The 23,758-nt window shown below is 30.9% G+C and overlaps 1 protein-coding gene across 1 annotated transcript in view; it reads right to left on the minus strand.

The window, feature by feature from the left end:
• LOC147078483 (kinesin-like protein CG14535) overlaps positions 1-23,758 on the minus strand; it is a 536,313-nt gene that overhangs the window by 336,164 nt on the left and 176,391 nt on the right. Inside the window, exon 3 of the mRNA XM_085960022.1 lies at positions 4,142-5,082. Within this exon, the coding sequence (XP_085816148.1) occupies positions 4,142-5,082 (941 nt within the window). The remainder of the gene's footprint in view (positions 1-4,141; positions 5,083-23,758) is intronic.

Consider the following 23,758-nt stretch of genomic DNA (forward strand, 5'->3'; position numbering starts at 1 on the left):
ACTGAAAGATGAAAGTTAGAAATATCAATGTGGTATAAAAGATAAAAAAGTCAAAGAAGACAATACTAGAAAACATCATAATTTGGTCACATGATGCAATATGCTGAAAAATGTTAATGGTAGACTTCCGATAAGCGAAACTTTACAGAAGAAGAACATCCTGGATGAATGTTTTCAGAATATGGTTTAAGCTTTCAGTATCGGATATGACACAAAAAGAAGATAAAGTAAATGTTGTCATTTTCGAGATGAAGAAGAATAAGAATAAAGGAGAATCTTACTAACGATTCTGTTATACCGCCCTGTTTCTTGGTAATAAACATTACAAGATAATTAACAAATAATATGATGTATCAAACGCAGGTTGTTGTAACCTATTATTGATATCACATTTACCTAAACGTAAATAATCATCAAATGAACATAATTGTTTTCTCCATAAATATAGATTTAGATTAAAACTAGAGCCAAGTTATTAAAAGTATGACTGAAAATATTGTTTATAATATGTATTCTTCAGGTTATCGTCTATGTTATAAATGTGGTACACACATAAAATATAATATCTACTTATTGAATTTATTAAAATGTATCTTAGATATCTATTATGAATCCTTCTTTACAACACAATATTAAATTTGTACTTGATTAAGCCATAATATAACCGATATTATTATATGATGGTATGCTATATTTAATGCAGTGCACGGTAAAAAATGAGATTTTCCACATTGCTTTGCCAAATATATCAAAAAACTTACGTAATACATACTTAGTATACGAATCATGTAAACAAAAACCTTGTTATGCCTCGATAATTAATTGAAATTGTTAGTAAATAAACATCTAAAATAAATGAAAATGCTTTGGGTACACACTCATACTTCAATAAAGTAGTCAAACAATCATGGTTTGCGTGCCATATTTTAAATCAATATTTCAAAATAATTTTTCAACTAAACTCGAACAATTTTCATTACAAACCAAAACCACTATGAAACTAAAACATAAAAAATCGTGCCTACCATTGATTATAACATTGTATTATGTTTTAATTCAAATACTACGTCAACAAAAAATGTTAACTCTCGTACACTCATATAAAATGTAAAGCAAATGAAAAAATGAAAAATAAATAATATAAGTATACACATTTTTCTATAATTACCAAATATCTTTATTTACCAAATTATACTTCATCATACGCTTTATAATTAGTATATTATAAATTATTTTTATTAAAACACATTAAATTACATATTCTTGTTTAAATTTTGTCATCGTTAACTCAGTCGGACTATATTTAAAAATACTTAGTATTATCAGCGCTCAAATTGGAAAATTTTAGGAACTGGAGCGCTTGATTATTTTACGAAAATAATATCAACATATAATATGTAATTTTATATGAATTTTATAAAAATAATTAATTGTGATATATTTTTGATTATGGTCTATCTAGCTCAGTTGGTTAAATAAAAATTTTCCACAAGACGGAGCGATAATTTTGGGGATTTTATGAACCGGAACGGCGCTCCCGTGTGCAGTCCATTTCGAGCCCTGAGTATTATAGTATGTACTATATTATGTTAAACTCTGCATAACATGTGTAGTTATGTATAACACATAATATAAAAAGCCGAAATAGGTACATGTACTTATACTTTAGTCATCTTATTTTTTACCACGTTTTCTTAGCTCGTATTCTTGTTTGTCCGGTGGTTGTTTATCCAGTACAAATCTTGCAATTCATTTTTAACTAACTTCCCGACTAGACATTTGAAACTTTTAGAATATATCAGAACACGATGCCAATGCATTCTTTTAATAATTTTAGCTATCTTTAAGTAGAATTGAATTCATTTTCAGTTAATTTTGTTTTGTACGAAAATGTACTTCGGAAGAAATCCGTAATCCAATCCACTATTATTGGTTGCTAAGGAGGTGGTCCTAGCAACTAAATTATTAATATATACGTGCATTACTATGGAAATCAAAATGACATTTCAGTATTCTATATGTGTTTGTTTCAAAATAGCAAAAAAATGATTTGTTGACAATTGTCTTATTTGTCGTAAATTATTAATACATAGAATTGTCAAATTTATATGATTCAACAGACAATTTAAAAACGTGGTAGGTATATAAAAAGTTCTTTTTATCTTGTAATTATTTCATTTTTAGATTAAATAGTTTTGTAATGTAAACAATAGATACCAATACACAATAGATAAGCGATACCGAGTTTATTAATTTTTTGTCTCTAGAATACCGTAACAAATTATTTATTTTGACCGAGATGGAGCTTAATGGATAAAATACTTTTATTCGTAAAAGCTTTGAAAAATATTCCCGATCCCTTCTTTATAGTACTATCGTAAGGCACGTGATTGCTGGCACTTAAATCAATTTACGATTCGGATTATGTTATGTATGTAGGTACGCTACACACGAAACCTTCGCTCATTTGCTGGGTCATTTCGATACAAAAACGTGTTTTGTGACACCCATAGAAAAGTAACAATAGAATCAGATAAATATGCTAATGGAATACACTTTATTATGTAACTACGGGTACTTATTTTCTTTATCGAATCAATTTTAGATATCGTAGGCGCCCCCTATCGTTTGACTTATCTTTAATACTTCCATATAAACAGAAATATCCATTTCCGTCTAGTTTTGAAGTATTCAAATTACCACTGAAATCAATGGCCATAAAATACACAATAATTACAGAAATCAAATGTTTTTTTTTTACTTTTAAATAGCGAAAAACATTTTATCGTTCGCTTGGCATGTTGTGCTATTAAAAATAGAGCGTAGCTAATTATTTACAGACACAAAATTTGTTTTGAATAAACTTTATCTAAAATTAGTAGCCATGCTCAAATTCAAATATTTCATTATACACATTATTTTTTTTGATTAGCATTTTAATGATTATTAAAAAAACAGACTTTTAACAATAATTTACATTTTAAAAACATTTTCTAAGATTCTGTAGGTTGTACGTAAAAAGGGTCAAGTTAAGCAAAAGGCATAATAACAATAATTAACCGCTCATAAAAACATGTTTGTATTAAATATTTTTTCATATCATAAACATTCTCATCCGATATGTGTAAAAATAAATATAAGGCTTCAGACATAACATATTAATTTGAATTTATACTGAACAAAATAAACAGGTATTTAGTATTGAGGTATCTGCTAAAGATGATTAATATTCCAACATATATTTACCAATCGCTAATCAGTTAAGATTACCGAGTTTTGGTAAATCTAAATAATGAATGATGTTATATTTTTTCAATATAATATAAAGATTTTTTATATAGAAAATCCGTGCTTCTTTTGGAAGTTTATGAGGCAAATTAATTCACTTGATTTAAAGATATGCATTGAAATATAATTTACCTTACAATGGACCCTTTGTAATCACAATACTGTGACCAATCGTACTTACACGCGTAAGTAGCATGACATTGTATTTTATAGAAAGTTAACACTCTTAATATTATTTAAATATTTCTAATGCTATGCTATGACTCACGGCCGTCTTTGAAAAAATAATTACATAGTTTTTAATACTTAATATAATAACAGAGAGACTTTCAAGAATGTATAGTAAAACTCCATCGAATCATTTAACCATTTAACTATTCTGACGCTGTATACCTACGACAATTTTATATATCTATAATACATTTGCTGATTTAATACATTTTTAATCATACCTTATATTATCATATTGTATTCAGTAAATACCAGAAAAAAAACTACAAATTGATTCTAGTTCAATTTATATTAATTTTAGAATAATAAACATTTTTCATTATTGCGAAAGGTTTACTTTAATAATATTATTATGTTTTCATTGCCCAAATGAAGCTTTTAAAGCTATTCACTGTTATCGTAATACTAAAATAATAATATCGTTTTTGCAAATTATACTCAAGTTTATTGATGAAAGGTGTGTAAATTTAATACCTAGTACCTATTTAAGTGTTGTCATATAATCGATCGTTAGTTGATATTTATCGCTATGAAAACTTTCTTTGACTCAATTCAGGAACATATTATATTACTCAGTTATATAATTTTAGATACCACTTAATATAAAAACTAAAAGTCTTACCTTGCAAAGAAAGCAGCTGCGGCGGAAGCCTGTGCTGCATTTCCAGGATTACCATGAACTCTGAATGAATACTGTGACTCCGAATAAACACCACTACTCTGAGGAGCAGGAACCACTCTGGCATTCCCTTGGGAACCTCTATCAACATCCTTGATCGGCAACTTCCTTGTCACAAGACCTGCTGCAGAAACACTTTGATTTAAACAATCACCGCTCTTATCACGATAATAGTTTGGATCACTACGGCGAGCTTGATTTGAATTTAGAGTATGATTATTTGACACCTGATTATAATTGACCACTTGAGGGTGGTCTAGCGGTACAGACACAACGCTTTCCCGCCCTTTGGGCTGGGGTCGAATGTGGTGGTACTTAGGGGAATAACACTCCAAACTGGCGCTCAAACCTGCTTGGATCACGTTTCCATTGTGACCGGAGCTTTTGACAGAATAAACATCACCGGTAACCTGTCTATGACAGTTAGCTCTAGAATTACTTTGCATGTTTTTGTACCGATCGTCATCTGTCATCACTTGGGAAGAGTTTTGAACTTCGTTAATGTTTTGGTATTTTTGATTCGGAAGCTTTATATGACGTTCCTGTTTGTATTTATCGCTCTGGTTTGATCGTTGATTATTGACATGATCGATCCACTGGTCGACGCGCGGTACGCGGGAAACGGAGCGCTGCGACATGGCGTTGTGAACGCGTCCATCCACGGCGGAGGTTCGCGTGCGACTGGCCTCGTAAACGAGCGCCGGGGAGGGTGTTTCGGGACTTTTCCCGCCGATGTCGGCACAAACCTCCGGAGGTTTCGCGCGGGAAACAAAAGGGATCCTCGGAAGCTTTGACTGCATCAGGTTGAGCTTTTTCTTCTTGGCAGTTGATGTCACGCAGTTGAAATAACCACTTCTTTCTAAGCGAGGCGTTACCATTTTCAGCTGTAACAAAACAAAACATTATATTAGTTTAATAAGTCGGTAGTAACTTTGTATTTTAATACGTACCTAGCTAATATATATGTGTTAGTCTACTATTAATTATCACGCCCACGATGACCGAGCGGTAACATGTTGGCTTATAATGTCATTAGTACCGGGTTCAAAACATGGCTCAGCAAAAAAAATGTTGTATTTTTTTAAATGTGTGTTTGGACCCAGAGTATGAACCTAATAGGTTGTTCAAATGGCTAACATCCATGTACAGTGGCTAAAATCTCTTCATACAACCCAACTTAATATACTCCGTGGAGGCTCATATGATATTCTTTGGATCGAACATGGTAAATACATTATAATATACTTATTCAATATTGTCATCTCAACAACAGCTTGTGAGAAATTTTGAGATAAAAAGTTTTTTTTTTTTTTTAAAGAATTCTAGATTTATGAGAATTCTAGATTCTTGAGAATTCCCAAGATATTATATGTTTGTTGATCGTGAGGAGGAGAACCTTTTGTCTTGAATGTAGTTTTACAATACTTTTTTAGTATTTGCGGTAGGTATCTATTATTGCAAGGCATGATAATGGACTATTCGAGGTATTATAATCAGTTACGGTTACTTTCCTAGATGAAGGCCTCTCCACTCTCTCCCTTATCCCTATTATTCTTCGACTTGAGTTGCCACATATTTACGCTTAACTTAATTATCTTACCAATCCAACATAGTTTTGGCCTCATCCTAATTATTTTAGTACCATTTACCACTGTCGAGAGATGATATGTTATTCGAACAGTGCAGGCTGCCCATCTCATGGCATTTGTTCTCTAACGAAAGCAAAATATATATAATATAAATACATATATTATGTATTTTTATTTCACCAACAGGTTGGTACCATTAGGTTATATTGAAGCAGATTTTTTTACAAAATATTTTTTTCTTTAAATAATATAAATAATTAATTCTATACAAATTATATTATACCTATAAGTCGATTTTTTTTTCTTATTTTCACACTGGTATTTCAATATTAAAAAATACTGTGTTAATAATATTCTATTTTTTGTGTCAAAAATGTAAACGTTACGAGGCTAACAAACTCAAATATTTATTCATATATTACACCTAAAAACACAGTAATTATGCAATTCATATTGTTTGGTTTAGAAAATATTACCAGAAAAAATCAACAACATTCATTTTAAATCTGATTATCTATGTATGGTTATGCCTATCTATTTTTCCAATTCAAAGTACCAATGTTATCTCAAACATAAAATATACACTTTTAAATCAACCTTTAAATTGACTGCTGACTTATAGATGAGATAATTACTTTTTAATTACCACTACCACATTTAAATAACATGCAAATTATATCGAATGGCCACCTTAACCGTTACGCGCCGGGCGCGTCTTTAGCGTACCTACAATGTATTAAAATGAATAAGGTGCACAGTACCTAATAAATGTTAAATTAAATATAATATTTCTCTATATAGTTACTAACTATATTAAAAAAAACAATAATTATGCAATTGCAGAAAATTTTTCTCGAAAAAAATACATCGGTCATTCTTTTTGTGATAATATTACATATTATAATGTACTTACATAGATTTATAATTTTCAATACATAGTTTCAAATCATAGTTCATGCATTAAATTAAACCAATAGCGTCCCTAAGCAAAGTCTAGCATTTTTCAGTCTCGAATTGTATACCAATTTAACAATTATTGTCATATCTTTTTATTTCGCATCAGCAATATAATAATATTTATTAAAAAAAATAGAACATCCACCATCGTTTGGAGACTATGGATCCTAAGTGCCGCAGGCGAAAAAATACAATTTTTACTACTATAAATATTTTTCCTATTTTTCGGCGCCCTTTGAATAAGTTTTCCCTAAGCAATGTATGGCCTGCCTGCGTCTACGGGACATTATTGCACAAAACGCATACTTTTCAAGCAACTTTTAAAAGTAAATAAGATGCAGCGTACTAAAAGTGTTATAAATCTCAAAATTGAATGCACACAAAAAAACTATAAAGACTAGTAGAACAAAATCTACAAATGAATAATTTAATATATTTCTGGATTTTTCTTGGCAAGGCTTTGCTATCAGAGAAAAATTTAATAAATCTTACATAGGAAAAGAGCATCGGGTCTAAAAACGCACGGCCAGAGCAACACAAAGAACTTTTCACTTTTAGCCGGCTCGTAAAACGTAATTGTCAGCAACCTGGTTTCAAATTTTACTGTTGGCAATGTTTCCAACTGGATTGAGAGGCTAAGAGATTAAACTATAAAATTTACAACTCGGCCTGCGGAAATCAAGGCCCACGAAAGGTGCATAAAACAAGAGTCAAGTAATTCAATTTACTTGCTCCTCTGTCTTGTAACGTTGTCCTTTTTAATTGAGTAAACGCATCAATTTTGTTTCCTAGAGTATTTTTTTAACAATCTTATTATAATTAAAAATAATAAATTATCTTTAATAAAACCAAAGAGAGGCTCGTTTTTAATTAAAATAATTGTTATTAAGCTCTACAGACGAAAATTGTGCGATCATTAATATGTTTTATAACTAAACGTATTAATTAAATTATTTTTATTCAAGATGGAATAATACTTATCCTAGATTTAAGAATATAACATTTTTCATTGACTATATAATTTGAAATAATATGAAAACCTGCATGCGATTTGCCCGTACGTATTTAATTAATAATTATTATTTCTGATGTAATAATTATTTCTGATGAATCCTCATTATCACGAAATAAGGAAAAAAGATCTTTTAAATATCTTAGATCGAATGCGGCTTGATCTCATCCAAGAATCTGTACTTTAATTAGTAATGCTCTTGTCCGAAATGCAATAGATGTGGCCGATGTGGGTTCGAATCCCATTCGGTCCAGGATATTTAAAAGATTTTTTATAATATTTAGGTTTCTGAGGCTGCTCCAAATCATATTAATTAAATTCATATAGCTACATAAATGTATGTTAATAAATATCTGAATTAGAAATTATATAATATTTATATAATATTAAATGCGCCCACCATGGAGGGCAGGTTAGATTATTCATATTTTATTGCATTCGTTGCGGGTAGAATTCGTAGTTAGGTCAAATTCACCCATCCTTTTTTAACAATCAAAAATGTGTGTTGTATCTAGCACATGGACCCAATTTATTTATAGTAACAACAAATTCTCATAATAATAATAATAATAATATGAGTATTGAGAAACTATACTCACTGTGAAGGAAAGTATATAATATTATTAAGTGTAAAAGTATTGATAGTGTACCTAATCATTTTAAACATTATTATCCGTATGTTACTAATTAAAACTATATTTTATTAGCAAAAAAATAGTGACAATTAAAATCGAAGAAAAGCTTTCTTATATGTATAAGAAGCTTTTGTATATTAAATTAAACCTTAAAATTTATTAAGTTACTTTCTTATTACAATTATCTGAAAGTCATTTTGCACTGTAGAAAACACGTTAGATGAGTGATACAAATACATTGTACAATCAATGTTTAGAATATTTATTAGAACAATTGCGTAGAATAACAAATAACAGTACTTATACGAAAAAAAGTAACCTGAAACAAATAATTGATAGTCTATCGCAGTTTTTTTTATTTATAAACATTGCATACAATGCTACCAACGCATTGAAAATTATTGTTATTAACTACAAATCAATCTGGAATCACGATGAAGTGTTGAAATACCAAAACATCACAGTACATATGTGCTTTATTTCTTTTGGTAGTTAATTCTCTTATAGTATTATTGATTTTAACTGTAATTTCTTAGTGGAAAGAAATGCATGCAACATAATCAGCAAATTATCTTCAATTAATTGGATATCGTATAAAGCAGGCATGACTAACTTCAAGTAAGCTATGATCTATTAGTTTGTTTCAATACTATCAGTGATCTACCACACTCTCCCACTGTCGTTATTTAATTTCAATAGTACTACTTGTCGTTCACCAACACAAGAAATACTTTTATAAAAATATCAATACGTCGTGAAAATTATGGGTTTTGGTATTTTTTGGCGCTCATTACATTTACATTTATCGTCAATCTATTCTCCTAGTGGGTAGAGTTTATGCATGACAGTAAAGTAAACTACGACTCACTTTAAACTGCGGGGATTAAAATCTTCTCTTTCTCTCACTCCTGATGCAGACCGTGAGTGGTACAATACGAATCAAGGAAATAATAAGAATTGTCAATGCTTCCCCTTTAAAATTGCAATGAAATCATACCATAATATAACTAAACATAGGTACATGCTATCTATATTTTCACGACTCAGTTCTTATGGTGATCGACCAAAGATTCCACGATCGACGCGTTGGACATGCCTGGTATAAAGTATAGACGAAATGTTTGTTGGAGTGATTAAAAAACGTACTGTGAAAATAGTACTTAACATAAAACAAAACAAAAATTGTAAAAATATGTAAGTAGGTACATGTTGAAGTAAGTATTTGTTATTTTTTAATACTAATAATATTCTTTCCAAGAAGATCATAATAATACTTATGGGTTTCCACAGAGTAGACGTATGTAGTAACAGATTTTTGTTTTCACGAGGAATGGATGGTAGCCAATTGCTTAACTTATTAGGTCCATACTCTGACTCCAAACACGCATTGAAAAACACCCATAATGATTGAGCGATTAACGCGTCGGCTTATAATCTCGTGGGTTTCAGGTTTGAATCGAAAATATTTGGAATAAAATAACAAATTAGACAATTGTATGCAAATATTATTTTTCAAAATGTGTTCAAAGCGTGTTATTATTATGGAAGTACTAGTGACCCATATTTTATGTTGTGTAATACTTACATAATATCTGTTTCTATAATAATTTTGGATATTTCAACTGAATTCTAAAGTAGATTTAATAATCATATTTCTGTGCAAAAAAACATTCAACGGAAAATAGTCATCAATTTTCGAGTTTCCGCATACAAAATTTCCATTTTCTCTGAATGCTTTAGAAGAATATTAATCAAATCGTTAACTGGCCTCCTGAAATTGCGAAAGCCAAAGTCTTACTGGAACGATGTTCCATGCAAAGGTTTACAAGCCCCAAGTCATTCTGAATTATTCAGCATTGAATTCAGTTTAGGACTCGGCGAGGTGGTGTTCACTTTCTGTGCTTCGACCGAAACGTTGAAATTGCTTGGGAAATTTCATGGACATAATAAAACGGTAAAGGATACGAAACTACGTTAAATTTAACAGTGTCTTTAGTAATAGAAATTCGATACGATTTCCCTTTGGAACAAGATGTTGAAATCATCACACTATTACGAATCATGATACATAACTACATACATATACTGAATATACGCGATATAATGTAAACTTAATAGTTAAAAAAAACATTAAAAATAAAAAAAAACTGCCAAGTAGGAACATTTAGGGATTGCAATAAGTACCGGTATTTCAAAACCGTTATCCCAGTATCTTTCGATACTTACTTAAATACCGGTTTTAAAAATCAGACAATACCAATATATTCTTTATTAAAAGTGGAAACAAAATGTAGGTATTTATTAACATAAAAGATTTAACAGGACAAACATCAGTATCTTAACCATATCTTATTATTACCTGTTTTAAAAAAGGTTTATTTAATAGATGTACCTATTTAGATAAAATATTTATATTTTTAAGTGATTTTTATATCTATGTTTATTGGTAGATACTTCGGTTTTTTCCATAATATATTATTATGGTTTTCAATAGGAAATACTGGTATTAGCATTTTCATTCGGTATTGCAATCCGTAGGAACACTATAAGTGTTGTCGTACCCATGTATACAATATCACTTTCTGTGTGCTTATATATTTTATTTATATCCAACATAGTACATAGCAGTATGGAAATATTTAATTTAAATAGTGCATCTTTATATAGTTCTATATTATATTACAATCTAAATTCAATAAAATAATATCTATCATTTCCGCTATAGGTAGAACGTTGCGAATTATATAGTAATCGCGCGGCTGTCTCACACGTGAAAGTGGTGTGACTCTATTGGGCAGGCCATGTCTCAAGGAAAGAATTCACAAATCACCCAAGATGGTCTTCTTGAATAGACAGGGAACAAAAAAAAGGGGTTAGGTTAGGAGACTTAGAATGAATGATTATTTTGCAGTATGTAGAAACAGAAATTACCGACATTGGGTATAGTGTCAATGTTGATAATTCAGTTAAAGAAAAGTTAGTCCGAGATGTACCAGTAAGGCTTTATTGAAGTATACTCATGCTTCGTGGTTTTTACATAACTTGTCCAGTTTGCAGTCACAACACATACTATTCTAGCAATATTCCTTTTTTTAAATATCAGTGGTAAATTTATAATGTGTTATAGCTGTGAATTTCGATGGAACAAACCGAAGCGGTATAAATTCGGCCTGGGAATTGGGAATAATTTCAATTCGAAAGGATTTTTGCAAGCGTTTTTCTTTTGTTATTGGATTTTGACGGCATTGAGAGGGCTCTAGATTCCTGACAATGAGAAATATTGGAAAATTTATGACAACACTAACGAGGACGATAAATTTTATTTCCATTGAGGTGCCGCCATGAAAGAAAAATAATTAAACGTCTCAATATTTTAATATGTCACTAAAAATCGTGGCCATTCAGCCATCACAATATTACGTTAACTAAGTCAATAAATAAAAGAGGAAACTTCACACTCTTTAGTAAAGGTTATTTGAGCATTTAACGCAATAATACGCTGATCAATCTACTCGTACTTCATAAATACGAATGAATGCCAAGGTTAATGGAATATTATTAATTAAACTTTTGTGGATACTATTAATGTTTTAAATAACAAATCTAGCTTTTGATAATTAAGGTATATACTACATTGAAACAGTAATAAGACCAGTTCTAACATCTAGGGATCAAAAATTTAAAAGGGTGTACAATGAACAATATGGAATGAGTAGTAGGATCATATATGAGCGGGGCGTCCTGCGTGGTATCTTCGGACTCAACAACAACGAGCTATTTATATATTCATATACGAGCATACATACATATCGTAAAATCCATCGAAGTAGGCCACGTTGTATAATATGTAAATCAGCAAACGGATTTAATTGTTTCGCTGCATTCATGGAGATGTTTTTACAAATGAAAATCGTACATTGTCCACCTTCAGTTTGGGCAAACCCAATATAAAATCTCATTGGGTGAAAACCACTCCAAGCTAATCGGGCGATACCTCATTTGCTACATACCGTTTAATAGCAATACGCTGACCAATGAAACGCTTTGAATGCTTTACAAACTATCAGAAAATGTGTTTGCATCAAATCAATGTGAATTTAACTAAATGACTATCCTATATAGTAAATCAATGTAAGTCAGTATACGGTGACACTATGGGCACGGCAAATTGGATGTGGTGCCACTGTGTATTGATTTACCTATGCATAGTATGGATGAGTTAGTTGTGGGGTGACGAAAACTGATGAGAAACGCAAAAAACAGTCCCCACAGACCAAGACTTTAAACCTGGCTTCGGCTTACGACTTAATGATGGTCAGACCATAAAAGGCAGAAATGCAAAGCTCACCTGAATGTTCTTAAATATGGGTGCCGGACGAAATCCCGAAAGCCGAAATCCCGAATGCTGAAATCCCGAATGGCCTTAATACCGAAAGCCTAAATCCCGAAAGCCGAAATCCCGAAGGCCAAAATCCCGAATGCCGAAATCCCGAATGCTGAAATCCCGAATGGCCAAAATCCTGAATGGCCGGAATCCCGAAGGCCGAAATCCCGAAAAATAAAAAATACAAACACCAATAATTGCCACCAATTTTTGCAAGAGAGACAAAAAACATTTTTTTTGTAGAACAAATGGGTTTTTGTCTATCCTGCAAAAATTGCGCAATCTTAAAAGTTATCTTAAATTATAACATAATTGATATTTCCACAAAACATGGGGTTTTGTCTCTCTTGAGAAAATTGCGCAATTATTGATGTTTGCATTTTCTTTTATTTTTTCAGGATTTCGGCCTTCGGGATTCCGGCCATTCGGGATTTCAGCGTTCGGGATTTCGGTATTTGGGATTTCGGCTTTCGGGATTTAGGCTTTCGGGATTTCGGCCATTCGGGATTTCGGACATTCGGGATTTCGGCCTTCGGGATTCCGGCCTTCGGGATTTCGACCCAAACCCCTTAAATATTACCAATATTTAATGCACGTTTCGTTTATTTGACAAACATTAATGCATATTATGATATAGACGTAACTATTAAAAAAAGTATTCTTTAAGAAGTGGTTAAGTTTATATAGTCTTATAACAGTACATATGAGTCGCTTAGAATCATAACTCACATATTGCAATTTTGTCGTTTTTTAGTTAAATATGCCAAGTGATTCTAAATGAATTAATCTATATACCGAAAAATAGTTAAGTATTAAAAGTCAATTTAAACCATGTGAAAATCGTTGACAAAGTTCATTGTTGGTGTAATATGTCGTATATTTCAAAGAATAGAGTTTTGTCACCAACGCCTTCCTAACCAATGGGGGAGCTCTATTTTTCATAGTATGCTGTATGTCTGCAACGTTAGGAGTATTAGGTATATATATTTAAAAAAAAAAAAAAGTTATTCGACTCTCTCACTCATTAATATTCTAGGGAGTTCAATACTGTTCTTCTAATTACAAAAAAAATAGTGCTCTGTTGGTTTTTAGCGATTATCTCAAAACTTGATTTTTGGAATATGTGAGTTATGATTCTAAGCGACTCATATAAGGTAACACACTTCCCATTAACCTTGCATACATAGGAAGGAATATTAAAAATACCTGGATGACAGTATGGGACCTACTTAAAATTCAAGCACCAGGAATAAGAAGATAAATTACTATTTGAGATAAGTATTATTTTAAATACGCTTTAACCTAACGGTTTCGACAAGGTTAAAATTAACTCTATCTGGGTCATCGAGTGTCTATAGATATTTGATGAAATTATTCGCAGGTCAAAGATTCGCTGGAGTACTTTTGGCCGACTAAGTATCTTCAAAAGTGACCTATTGTAGGTACATATGCAATGATGAATCGGCTGGTACTTCCTGTAATCATATTTTTGTGCCAAAAATAGACTGTCTGTAAAAGAGAGACACAAAAAGTTGGAGTAGCACAATGCTGTATAAAGATGTCCATGTAACGACAAAAACGGATTAATTGGAAAGGGGAATAACAAGGGCACGCAATATAATAGATTTTGCAACACATAACTCAAAGAAGAAACAATTGCCGAACAAATATAGTCGTCCAGTGATAACCAATAGGTAAGAAAAAAAAACATCCGAATGATAGACTTAGAGGCCCCTGGATATCGTTTTTTTTAAGTACTACAAAAATACGTAGCAACGTGATACATAATATGACCAAAAGAATAGAAATCAACTAGGAGATGCCTTCATCTAGCTGTGGATTGATCCAGACTGTCTAAGATGAATATTTTTTGATATTTCAGATAAATAGGGTTAATAATTCTTACTATCGCTCCACGTCGCTTGTTCTGTCGTAGAAATGATGCTAATGTGGCCTTAAATGTCTAGCATTCTAGTATATTTTACGAAACCAATAGACCAGTGATTCTCACGTGAAATTTAGCTGTTGCCGCACAATTGACAGTGACAGTTCTATGGAAACCGCATCGGTGCATACGGTGCATACGGTGCCGCATCAAATTTCACTTTTAAAAAATTAAAGCTAAATTTTATTTACTAAAAAAATGAATCAATTTATTTACTAAGTCCATTTAATAGAAGACAGCTGAACATTTTAGTACAAATCTATTCATTTAAAAATAATGCAAATGGAAATTCCTCAATACCTACTCTTTTGTTGTTTTTATTTAATAAAACGCAATATTTTTGTGGTACTTATTCCACTTTTAATCAATAGATTAGGACCGGTTTCGTCCGCCTCAGAGGGACATTTTCAATGGATGCTTCTAAGTTTAGATCTGTCAACTGGCTTCGATATTTATTTTTTATGAAGTGCAGTACACTGAATGATCTTTCACAGTATACAGTAGCAGGAAAAACCGACAATAATAACAAAACAATTGTTGCCAATTCTTTGAATTGACATGATTATTGGTCAACGTATAACTTCGACCAACATTTTTCAACAGTGGTATTATAAAAATGGTTTTGAAGTACTTGGCCATGACTCATTTCCAATAACGCATATTTAACGTTAGCCCAGTTAATTAAATTAAATACTGAATATGATGTTGGTGGCCGCAACAAAATCCTATGGTGGCCGCACATGAGAACCCCTGCAATAGACAGTAGTATGGATGGTCTGAGAAATGGAGAAGATTTTAGAATAACAAGAATTTTTAGAGATGACATCTAGTGCCCAGATCCTCCACTATGGAATAAACACAAACGAAGAAATAGAAAGATACTAATATTTATATTTAAGGATTTGCAGATTTTTATTATGAGAATTGTAACTATTGCTTAAAATTTGCATCTTACAGAAAGAAATATGGAAGGATTATTATTATCATTTTTTTTATTAGATATTCTGATAGAAAAATCGTACTGTTTTCTCAACCTTTACTGTTTATTTAATAGCATTATAAAAAATATACAAAACAAACCAACAGTACTTTACTTACTATCGAGCCATCGCATTTTATGTATTGATAAAACTATCAGTAAACCCAATTCAGAAAATACGATTTTCTAGAAACTAACAAATTTAAACTATCTATACACAGGAGAAGCTTTTGAGGCTATTTATTATTTTTGCAGAACCAGAACCCTCCAAAGGGTTACTACTTACCTGACTAAATGTACGAAATTTCACATCATCTGCTCACGAAAACTTTAAGGATACATTTAGCGAATAGGTTACACTGAATAATTGACACTAATAAGAAAATCATGTTTTAGATATACCTAAAATTAAACTCAAAATTATATTAAATAATGAAACATTTAGTAATAAAAACCTTGTAATAGGTATTTGATAAATTATAATAAGAAAAAATCATCAGATGAAAGTAGTGTACTTAGATTAATCTAACATTTCTTTTATTGTATCGCATGATAAAATGTATAAATTGTCTTCTTCTTTTTCTTCGGCCATATTCGCCCCTTAGTTGGAGAATATGGACACCACGGGGCGCCTTCAAGAATCCTTGTCACTTGCCAGTCTTCTTGCATCGTTCCAGGTCAAACCAGCATCCGATGGCTTTACCATATACACGCTATAGATATTATTTAGCGGCCTTCCAGAACGCCGGAATCCGGTTGGCTTGAAGAACAGGCAAGGCAGGTTGAAATTCTCTTCTGGCATCCGCAGCACGTGGCCGAGTCAGGTCCAACGTCGCCTCTTCACTCTCTAAATAGTAATTTCATAAAATAAAAACCTCACGAAGAGGTTTATTAATTAGAAATATATGGGTGTTAGCCACTTATTAAACTTATTGGGCATATACTCTGGGTTGAAATACATATTTAAAAATGCCGGAAACGTGATTCGAATCTGAGACTCACGAGTTCATAAGCGGACACGTTACAATTTGTCCATTACGGGGCATAATATGTATTTATTCAATTATTATTTTGTCAGATAATTGATAGCAATTTTATTATAAATTGGTGAGATTTAAATTAGCTTCGAATCCATGATTTAATAATTTAAAAAAATTCTCCAATTGGCAAAATACTGGTGATATATTTGTAACTTAGAACAATGAACGTTGCCTGAAAATATGTTTGTAAGAATTTAAACGTTATTTATAAGTATTTTTAGGTATATGTATAAGTACTTCTCTGAACTATAAAAAAAACTATTTGCAATAAAGCGTTTTGGGCGAATAAAAGTTTATTTATTTATTGCTTTACGCTTCAAAACTGATTTGAATAAATACTTTACAGAGAATGTAGTTCGTTGACACTAGCTATAGTTTACTATATTGGGTATGATAGCAATTTAAAAATAATATAACCAATTAAAGTAAGTATTAAAATGTTATTTCTTTTAGATGCTTCAATAATAAAATACTACCCGACTATTAAAATCTAATAAATATCTTTGGTGATCAATCATTACATCCAAAAATTCTAATACGTATTTTTATATTAATATGTAATTTTACTTAATAATACTTTACAATATTTTGATATACTGTCTAAAATATTTTTTGTATATTAAAATTTTGTATAATATTATTAAACTATATCTGTATCACATTTGTATTTCCTGTTGAAAGACATAAGCGTATTCATATTATTAAATGTAGTATATATTATATATCTATTTATAAAATAATCGTCTATAGCCGGAAATTATATAAATAATTAATTCAGATTTTATCGAATGTTGTACTGGTGTTGATAGTCAAAATTTTGATATATACGTCATATCTTTACAAGTACTCTAATATTTTCATTGACTTGAAATTGACGGGAAATATTTACCATACTTTGTTGATTTAACTCAATAAAAATATCATAAACGCAAATTAAAATATAAGTTCTGTCACTATCTTTCAATGTTTACACGTAACATTGCATTATTGATAAAAAAACGAAACAGAATCTTAACCTTAAATGCATACAATATATTATTATTTTAATTAAATACTGAATATATATACATAAGTTTAGATTGTTAGATTCTTTATTAAGTTCGTATAGAAAAAAAATGAAAAACCTCAAAAATTATAGAAAATTAAAGTACCTCGATTTAAAAGTAATAATACACATGCGAACGGTGAAACTAAACGACGTGTGGTTTGAGTAGGCCCACTCTTTTCTATAATACGAGGGTGGGTCAATAATTCCTTAGAAAAAAGCATTAAAACAGGTTTTATTTTTGTATTTTTTTTTATTTCTCAACATAATTTCCTTGGAGCTCAATACACTTGGTTAGACGTTTCTCAATTTTTTTTAAACCGTCAGAAAAATAAGTTTTCGGAAGGTCCTCAAAATAAGCATTTGTCCGATCGATGACTTCTTCATTTGAAAAAAAACGTTGTCCACTTAGCCATTTTTTTAAGTTTGGGAAAAGGAAAAAGTCACTGGGGGCTAAATCTGGCGAATACGGTGGGTGGTCGACCAATTCGAACTTCAATTCTTCAATTTTAGCCATTGATCGTAAACATGTGTGAACACGGGCATTGTCCTGATGAAAGAGGATTTTTTTCCTGTTTAAATGAGGCCGTTTTTCTTCAATTTTGTTTTTTAGCTGGTCCAATAAAGATGCATAATAATTCCCTGTTATTGTTTTTCCTTTTTCCAAATAGTCAACGAAAATAATTCACGTGCATCCCAAAATACAGTAGCCATAACCTTACCAGCTGATTTTACGGTTTTCGCCTTCTTTGGACATGGTTTGCCTTCGCAATCCACTGCTTTGACTGTTCTTTCGTCTCGGGAGTATAGTGGTGTATCCATGTTTCATCTACAGTCACAAAGCGACGAAAAAATTCATCCGGATTGCGTTGCATGAGCGACAACAGGGCTTTAGAGGCCACCACCCTACTGCGTTTATTGTCGACTGTGAGCAAACGCGGCACCCATCTTGCAGAAATATTTTTCATGCCCAATTTGTCATGTAAAATAGAAATGACGCTACCTTTTGAGATCCCTGTAACCTCAATTATCTCACTCAACTTTAATCTTCGGTCACTTAACACCATATCGTGGATTTTATTGATCATTTCTGGTGTAGTCACCTCTACAGGACGTCCTGAGCGTGGTTCATCCTTTGATGATGTACGACCACGTTTAAATTCATTTAACCAGTTATAAATAGTTGCAAGTGAAGGAGCAGATATGCCGTGAACTAAATCCAACTCATTTTTTATTTCCTTTGCTGTTAACCCTTTTATATTAAAATGTTTAATAACAACTCTAAACTCAATTTTCTCCATTTTCCATTTTTCCATTTTCCACAAGCAAATTTTTTTTTTAAATGTACGAGAAACACACAACAACCCGACCAATCTGATTGAAACTTCGCAGCATACTGAATCGGTAGTGCCGCTGCATGAAAACAAACCGCTTGCAGTACTAGTCGCGCCACCTGTCGGCTTTTCTAAGGACTTATTGACCCACCCTCGTAATTAGTATTTCTATAAGTGTGTAAAAGTATAAATGTTATAAAGGTTTCGTCAAAATAATGTTTTTTTACAATCATATTCGTAATGAATACATAATAATATAATTTTTAATAAACTATTTCTTTTATTCAACGAATAAAACAGAAGCGCATATCCGCGCGAATCCATGATTTAGAAGAGCGCTGATGAGTAGGTATTAAAAGGCCAATAGTTAAAATTTGTCGTAATTAGTATGTCACCTTGTAGCATAGAGGAAAATGCGCGTACCAAGAGATGCATGGTTCGATTCTTACTTTTTTCAAAAAGATTTTTTCTATTGGTTATAATATATTTTCTCAGAAGTGTTTTTCAAAATTATTTATGTTCAATGATTAGAATGGTACATTCTTAAATATTGTGAATTATTCGTTGAATAAAAGAAATAGCTAATTATAAATACATGTTCAAGTCCCGTCAGGTGTCGTACTTACTTTTTTTTCTACAAAACGATTTATTCTAGTGTGGATATTCATGAGATGTTTTCGAATTATGTATATTGAATACATATAATTATGCGACTGAGAAATATTGACTTCAAATTATTAATCACCTCTAAAACTTGTTTAATACAAATTTACCAAATTTAATAGATACTAAAATGGCTATGTATAGTTATTAATTTAATTTTGGAAAACGGTTTAATACAATTTTTATAAAATTAATTTGAGTTACTGAATAAGATTATATTATATTTTTATTAATTAAATCCTCATTTTGCATCTAAAATCGTAGCAAGCCTTATTATCGATATACCCATCATAATATTTATTTTAAGAATAGTAATTGTTTAAAATAAAAATTACAGTTATTGTGAGACTATTTTAGAGTTATTTTTCATTCAAATACAACAAATATAATAAAACTCATTGTTGTCTGAGGTTCTCTGTAAAAATAATCTCTCTTAATCCGACAACGTTCCGGTCCATTTTTACACGGACCGATGAAGTCAAAAGACTTATTTCCGTTGTTTTCGGAAGAAAAATAGGATTCGATTTTTACGATTGAGTGATTAAGAATAGAAATTTTGCTTCATGATATTATAAATGTTAGGTCAACTGATATTGGTTTTATATCAGTCTTTGCCGTTTTATCACTGCGGTCAATGCAACTGACTCAACATGTTGTTTATTATTTCAATTTTTTTTAATGAAATTCAAAAATATCATGTATTTAAAATCTCACCGGTTGCCCGGTACAGCTCCCTTTGAGAGCAATGATGTAGTTTAGTATGGGGCATGGAATCTGGGGTGAATTTAATAATACAGGCGGCCCTCGAATTTAGTACGAAATTGGTTACTGAAAATGTTGAATGTACAGCAATGAGTGTATAGCAATATAAAAAAACACACACAAAAAGTGTAGGTACTTACAAACTTCTCAAGAGATAGTTGATTTTTTTTTTGTTTTTCGACCATGTCAGATCCTAATAGGATCATAATATGGACCTCCACAAAGTAGAGGTTTGTATTCACAGATTTTTTTTTACGAGAAATGGATGTCAGCCACTTGCTCAACCTCAAGTTGAATACCACCCTTTTTATTTATTTTTTTGATAAAGAGTGTGCATGCTTATGCTATGTTTTTGAAGTGCACAGTTATTGCATTATCAAGAAAAATCTAAATTTTAAGAAATGTACGAAATTGCGAATTGTACAAAAGTCGAGAGCCGCCTGTACATATAAATTGGAATATTACCTGTCATTATTAATATCTGATATGTACCTACAAAAATCACTAAAAGAAATCAGTACGCCCTCTCCACATGCAATGTCAGTAACAATACATGCATTCGTTTTGAAATTCTTCTGACATCGAGAATTAACTCAAAAACGCGTATTTTAAAATTGGAATATTCCGCACGACAAAAACTGTAGGAGTAGTATTAATTCTTTTGTATATGAAAGACGAACATAATTATAATAAACGTAAACGATTTCTTAATCGTTTAAATGTCTTCATTTATAAAGACATCAAATAATATTATATCTGTAATTTTTATCAAAAATAGCAATCGAAGTATTGATATTATTGATCTTTTTTTATTTCCTCATCGTAAAATTGATAATAAATAAACTAATCTTCACTATTACTTTCATGCATACTTGATTACCCTTCAGCAGTACCTAAAACGATGATATATTAATTCAATATTCACCATTATTTCTGTCACTAAAAACCTGTAAAATAAAATTTCTAAAATTTACCGACGCTACTTCGTTACCAATAAATTGACACTTTCGTAAACTTATCACATATAAATAAGCTGTGAAATCGTATAAATAAATATTGTTAGTCAACGTACAATGTTTGCTTAGATCAAATATTCGGCATAGCGGCATTGAGGCAATATAATGTATATCTTACGATTCTATGAAATGACAATATTCACAAAACCATCGAATTTGTACATATTTATACCTACATACCAACAAGAAATAACTTACAGTACTTACTTAGATGTGCCGATGACGGATTTGACATTTTTTCTAAGATATTGTATACTTTATGAAACTGGAAAAAGTAAGTACCTAGGTAGATATATAATATTTTTCATACTATACTTTCTAAATTATTTTATCCTAATGTGTACAAATAAGCAGATATATTATTGACATAACATTTACTTGGTAAAAAGAATTCCATTGATTGTTTCTTGTTTATTCTATATGTTTATTAACAAAAATACATAGGTACTGGAAAGAAAAATTTAAGTCATATATTTACTTGTTTAAAGCTTGGTACCAATACTATCAATTGTACTAGAGAAACAATGTAAAAAATAGTTAAAAAGGTCCAAAAAATACGTTCGAGAAAACGCAATTTAAGATTTTCAGTAGCTGAATTGTTATGAACTGATTATGACTATATATGTTTTTAAATATTATGTTTATGTAAGTTATAGATATACAAAAATGAAGAATTGGCTTTGAAAGGGGTGATACTGTAGGCACAAAATCTGTACTTAATTCGTTATCAGAATAATCAAACATAAGGTATAGCAGAATAATACGAGTATATGAAGCGCCTAGTTTCAAAAGCCCTTAAAACGATTTTAGGTAGTTTTGAGAAAAATGAGAAAAAAACATATCTATTAGATCTGTGAACTTTATATATTTATTTTTTAATTAGTTACATTCTAAAGCAGGGGGGGGCAAATTTTTTGGACAGAGGGCCAAATTTAAGAATTCAAAATGAGCGGCGGGCCGCAAGGAAAATACCATTTTTAGATATACACTATTTTATTATCACGAAAAATAAGCACTACAAAAACAATAATGAGAAGAATGAAACTGTTCTATATTTTTTAACATTTTTTTAAATTCAGGTGTTAATTTCGTAGTTGATATTCTCAAAACTGCTTGAAAATGGGCATCGGAGATATTTTATCGTAAAGAGTTTTTATTGAGGTTCATGATCGAAAATGTTTGTTCACATATATAGGTTGATCCAAAAATAACGAACATTTTTCTTGCATAATCTTTAAGTTGGTTGAATTTGTCTGAATTAAGGGCATTGTAAAATTTCTTCACGACTATGCAATTCTCTTAAATCAGTGTCAATAATCTCAAGTTGTAGCTCTGTCGGTACACTATCAATATCTATTGAAAATGGATCGCGTACTATTGCTAAACGTGTCTCAATTTTTGGGAAGTCACCAAATCTTTGTGAAAAATCGTCATTCAGAGCTTTAATAATTTTACCATATTCTTCAAATTTATATTCTGATATATTCAGCAACTTTTTCAGTTGGAAAGTGGTCCACGTTATTATTCGATATTTGTCGAAGGAATAACTTGAGTTTTAATTGAAATCCGTTCAAACTTTTTACCATATCATGGGCATATAATTTTTTTCCTTGCAACGAGGAGTTAAAAGTATTTAAATGTGTCACGATGTTCAACGTAGAACATAATGAGTACATAGTGTGAGACGAGACGCAAAGAAGACGTACTGAGATAATACATTTACGAAACAACAAATTCTTCAAATTCTAATCAATTGTCAATATTTTTAAAAAAGATATAAAAAAGTTATTCGTAATCAGAAGTACAATTAATGATGTGCGGGCCGCAGTTTAGTACGTTACGTTATTGTTACAGTTGCTATTCTGGAAAGCATCTATATAAAGCATATTGCATCGCTTTCTCTAGATCGATGTCGATCTGACTATAATATTGTCTTCTTTTATCTCTAAACTATCGAACATCACGGTAGTGTGGTATGTTTATTATTAATTTATCACATACACAAGCACGACTTAAAATTACAATGCTGAAACGAAAGGATGTTCGGTTTAATTATCTCTCTAAATTAATTGAAACGATTGATATTAATTTGAAACAACGCAAGCGACTTTTCAGACCCTTTTTTAGTGTTTTATATAATATATTATTAAATGTTTGTAGAGTAGCTACATTTAGTCTTGGTATTTGTCAAATAATCTC

This window comes from Rhyacophila brunnea, unplaced genomic scaffold (genome assembly GCF_057557595.1).
Source record: "Rhyacophila brunnea isolate RB1 unplaced genomic scaffold, BYU_Rbru_1.0 scaffold_11, whole genome shotgun sequence".
Classification (NCBI taxonomy): domain Eukaryota; kingdom Metazoa; phylum Arthropoda; class Insecta; order Trichoptera; family Rhyacophilidae; genus Rhyacophila; species Rhyacophila brunnea.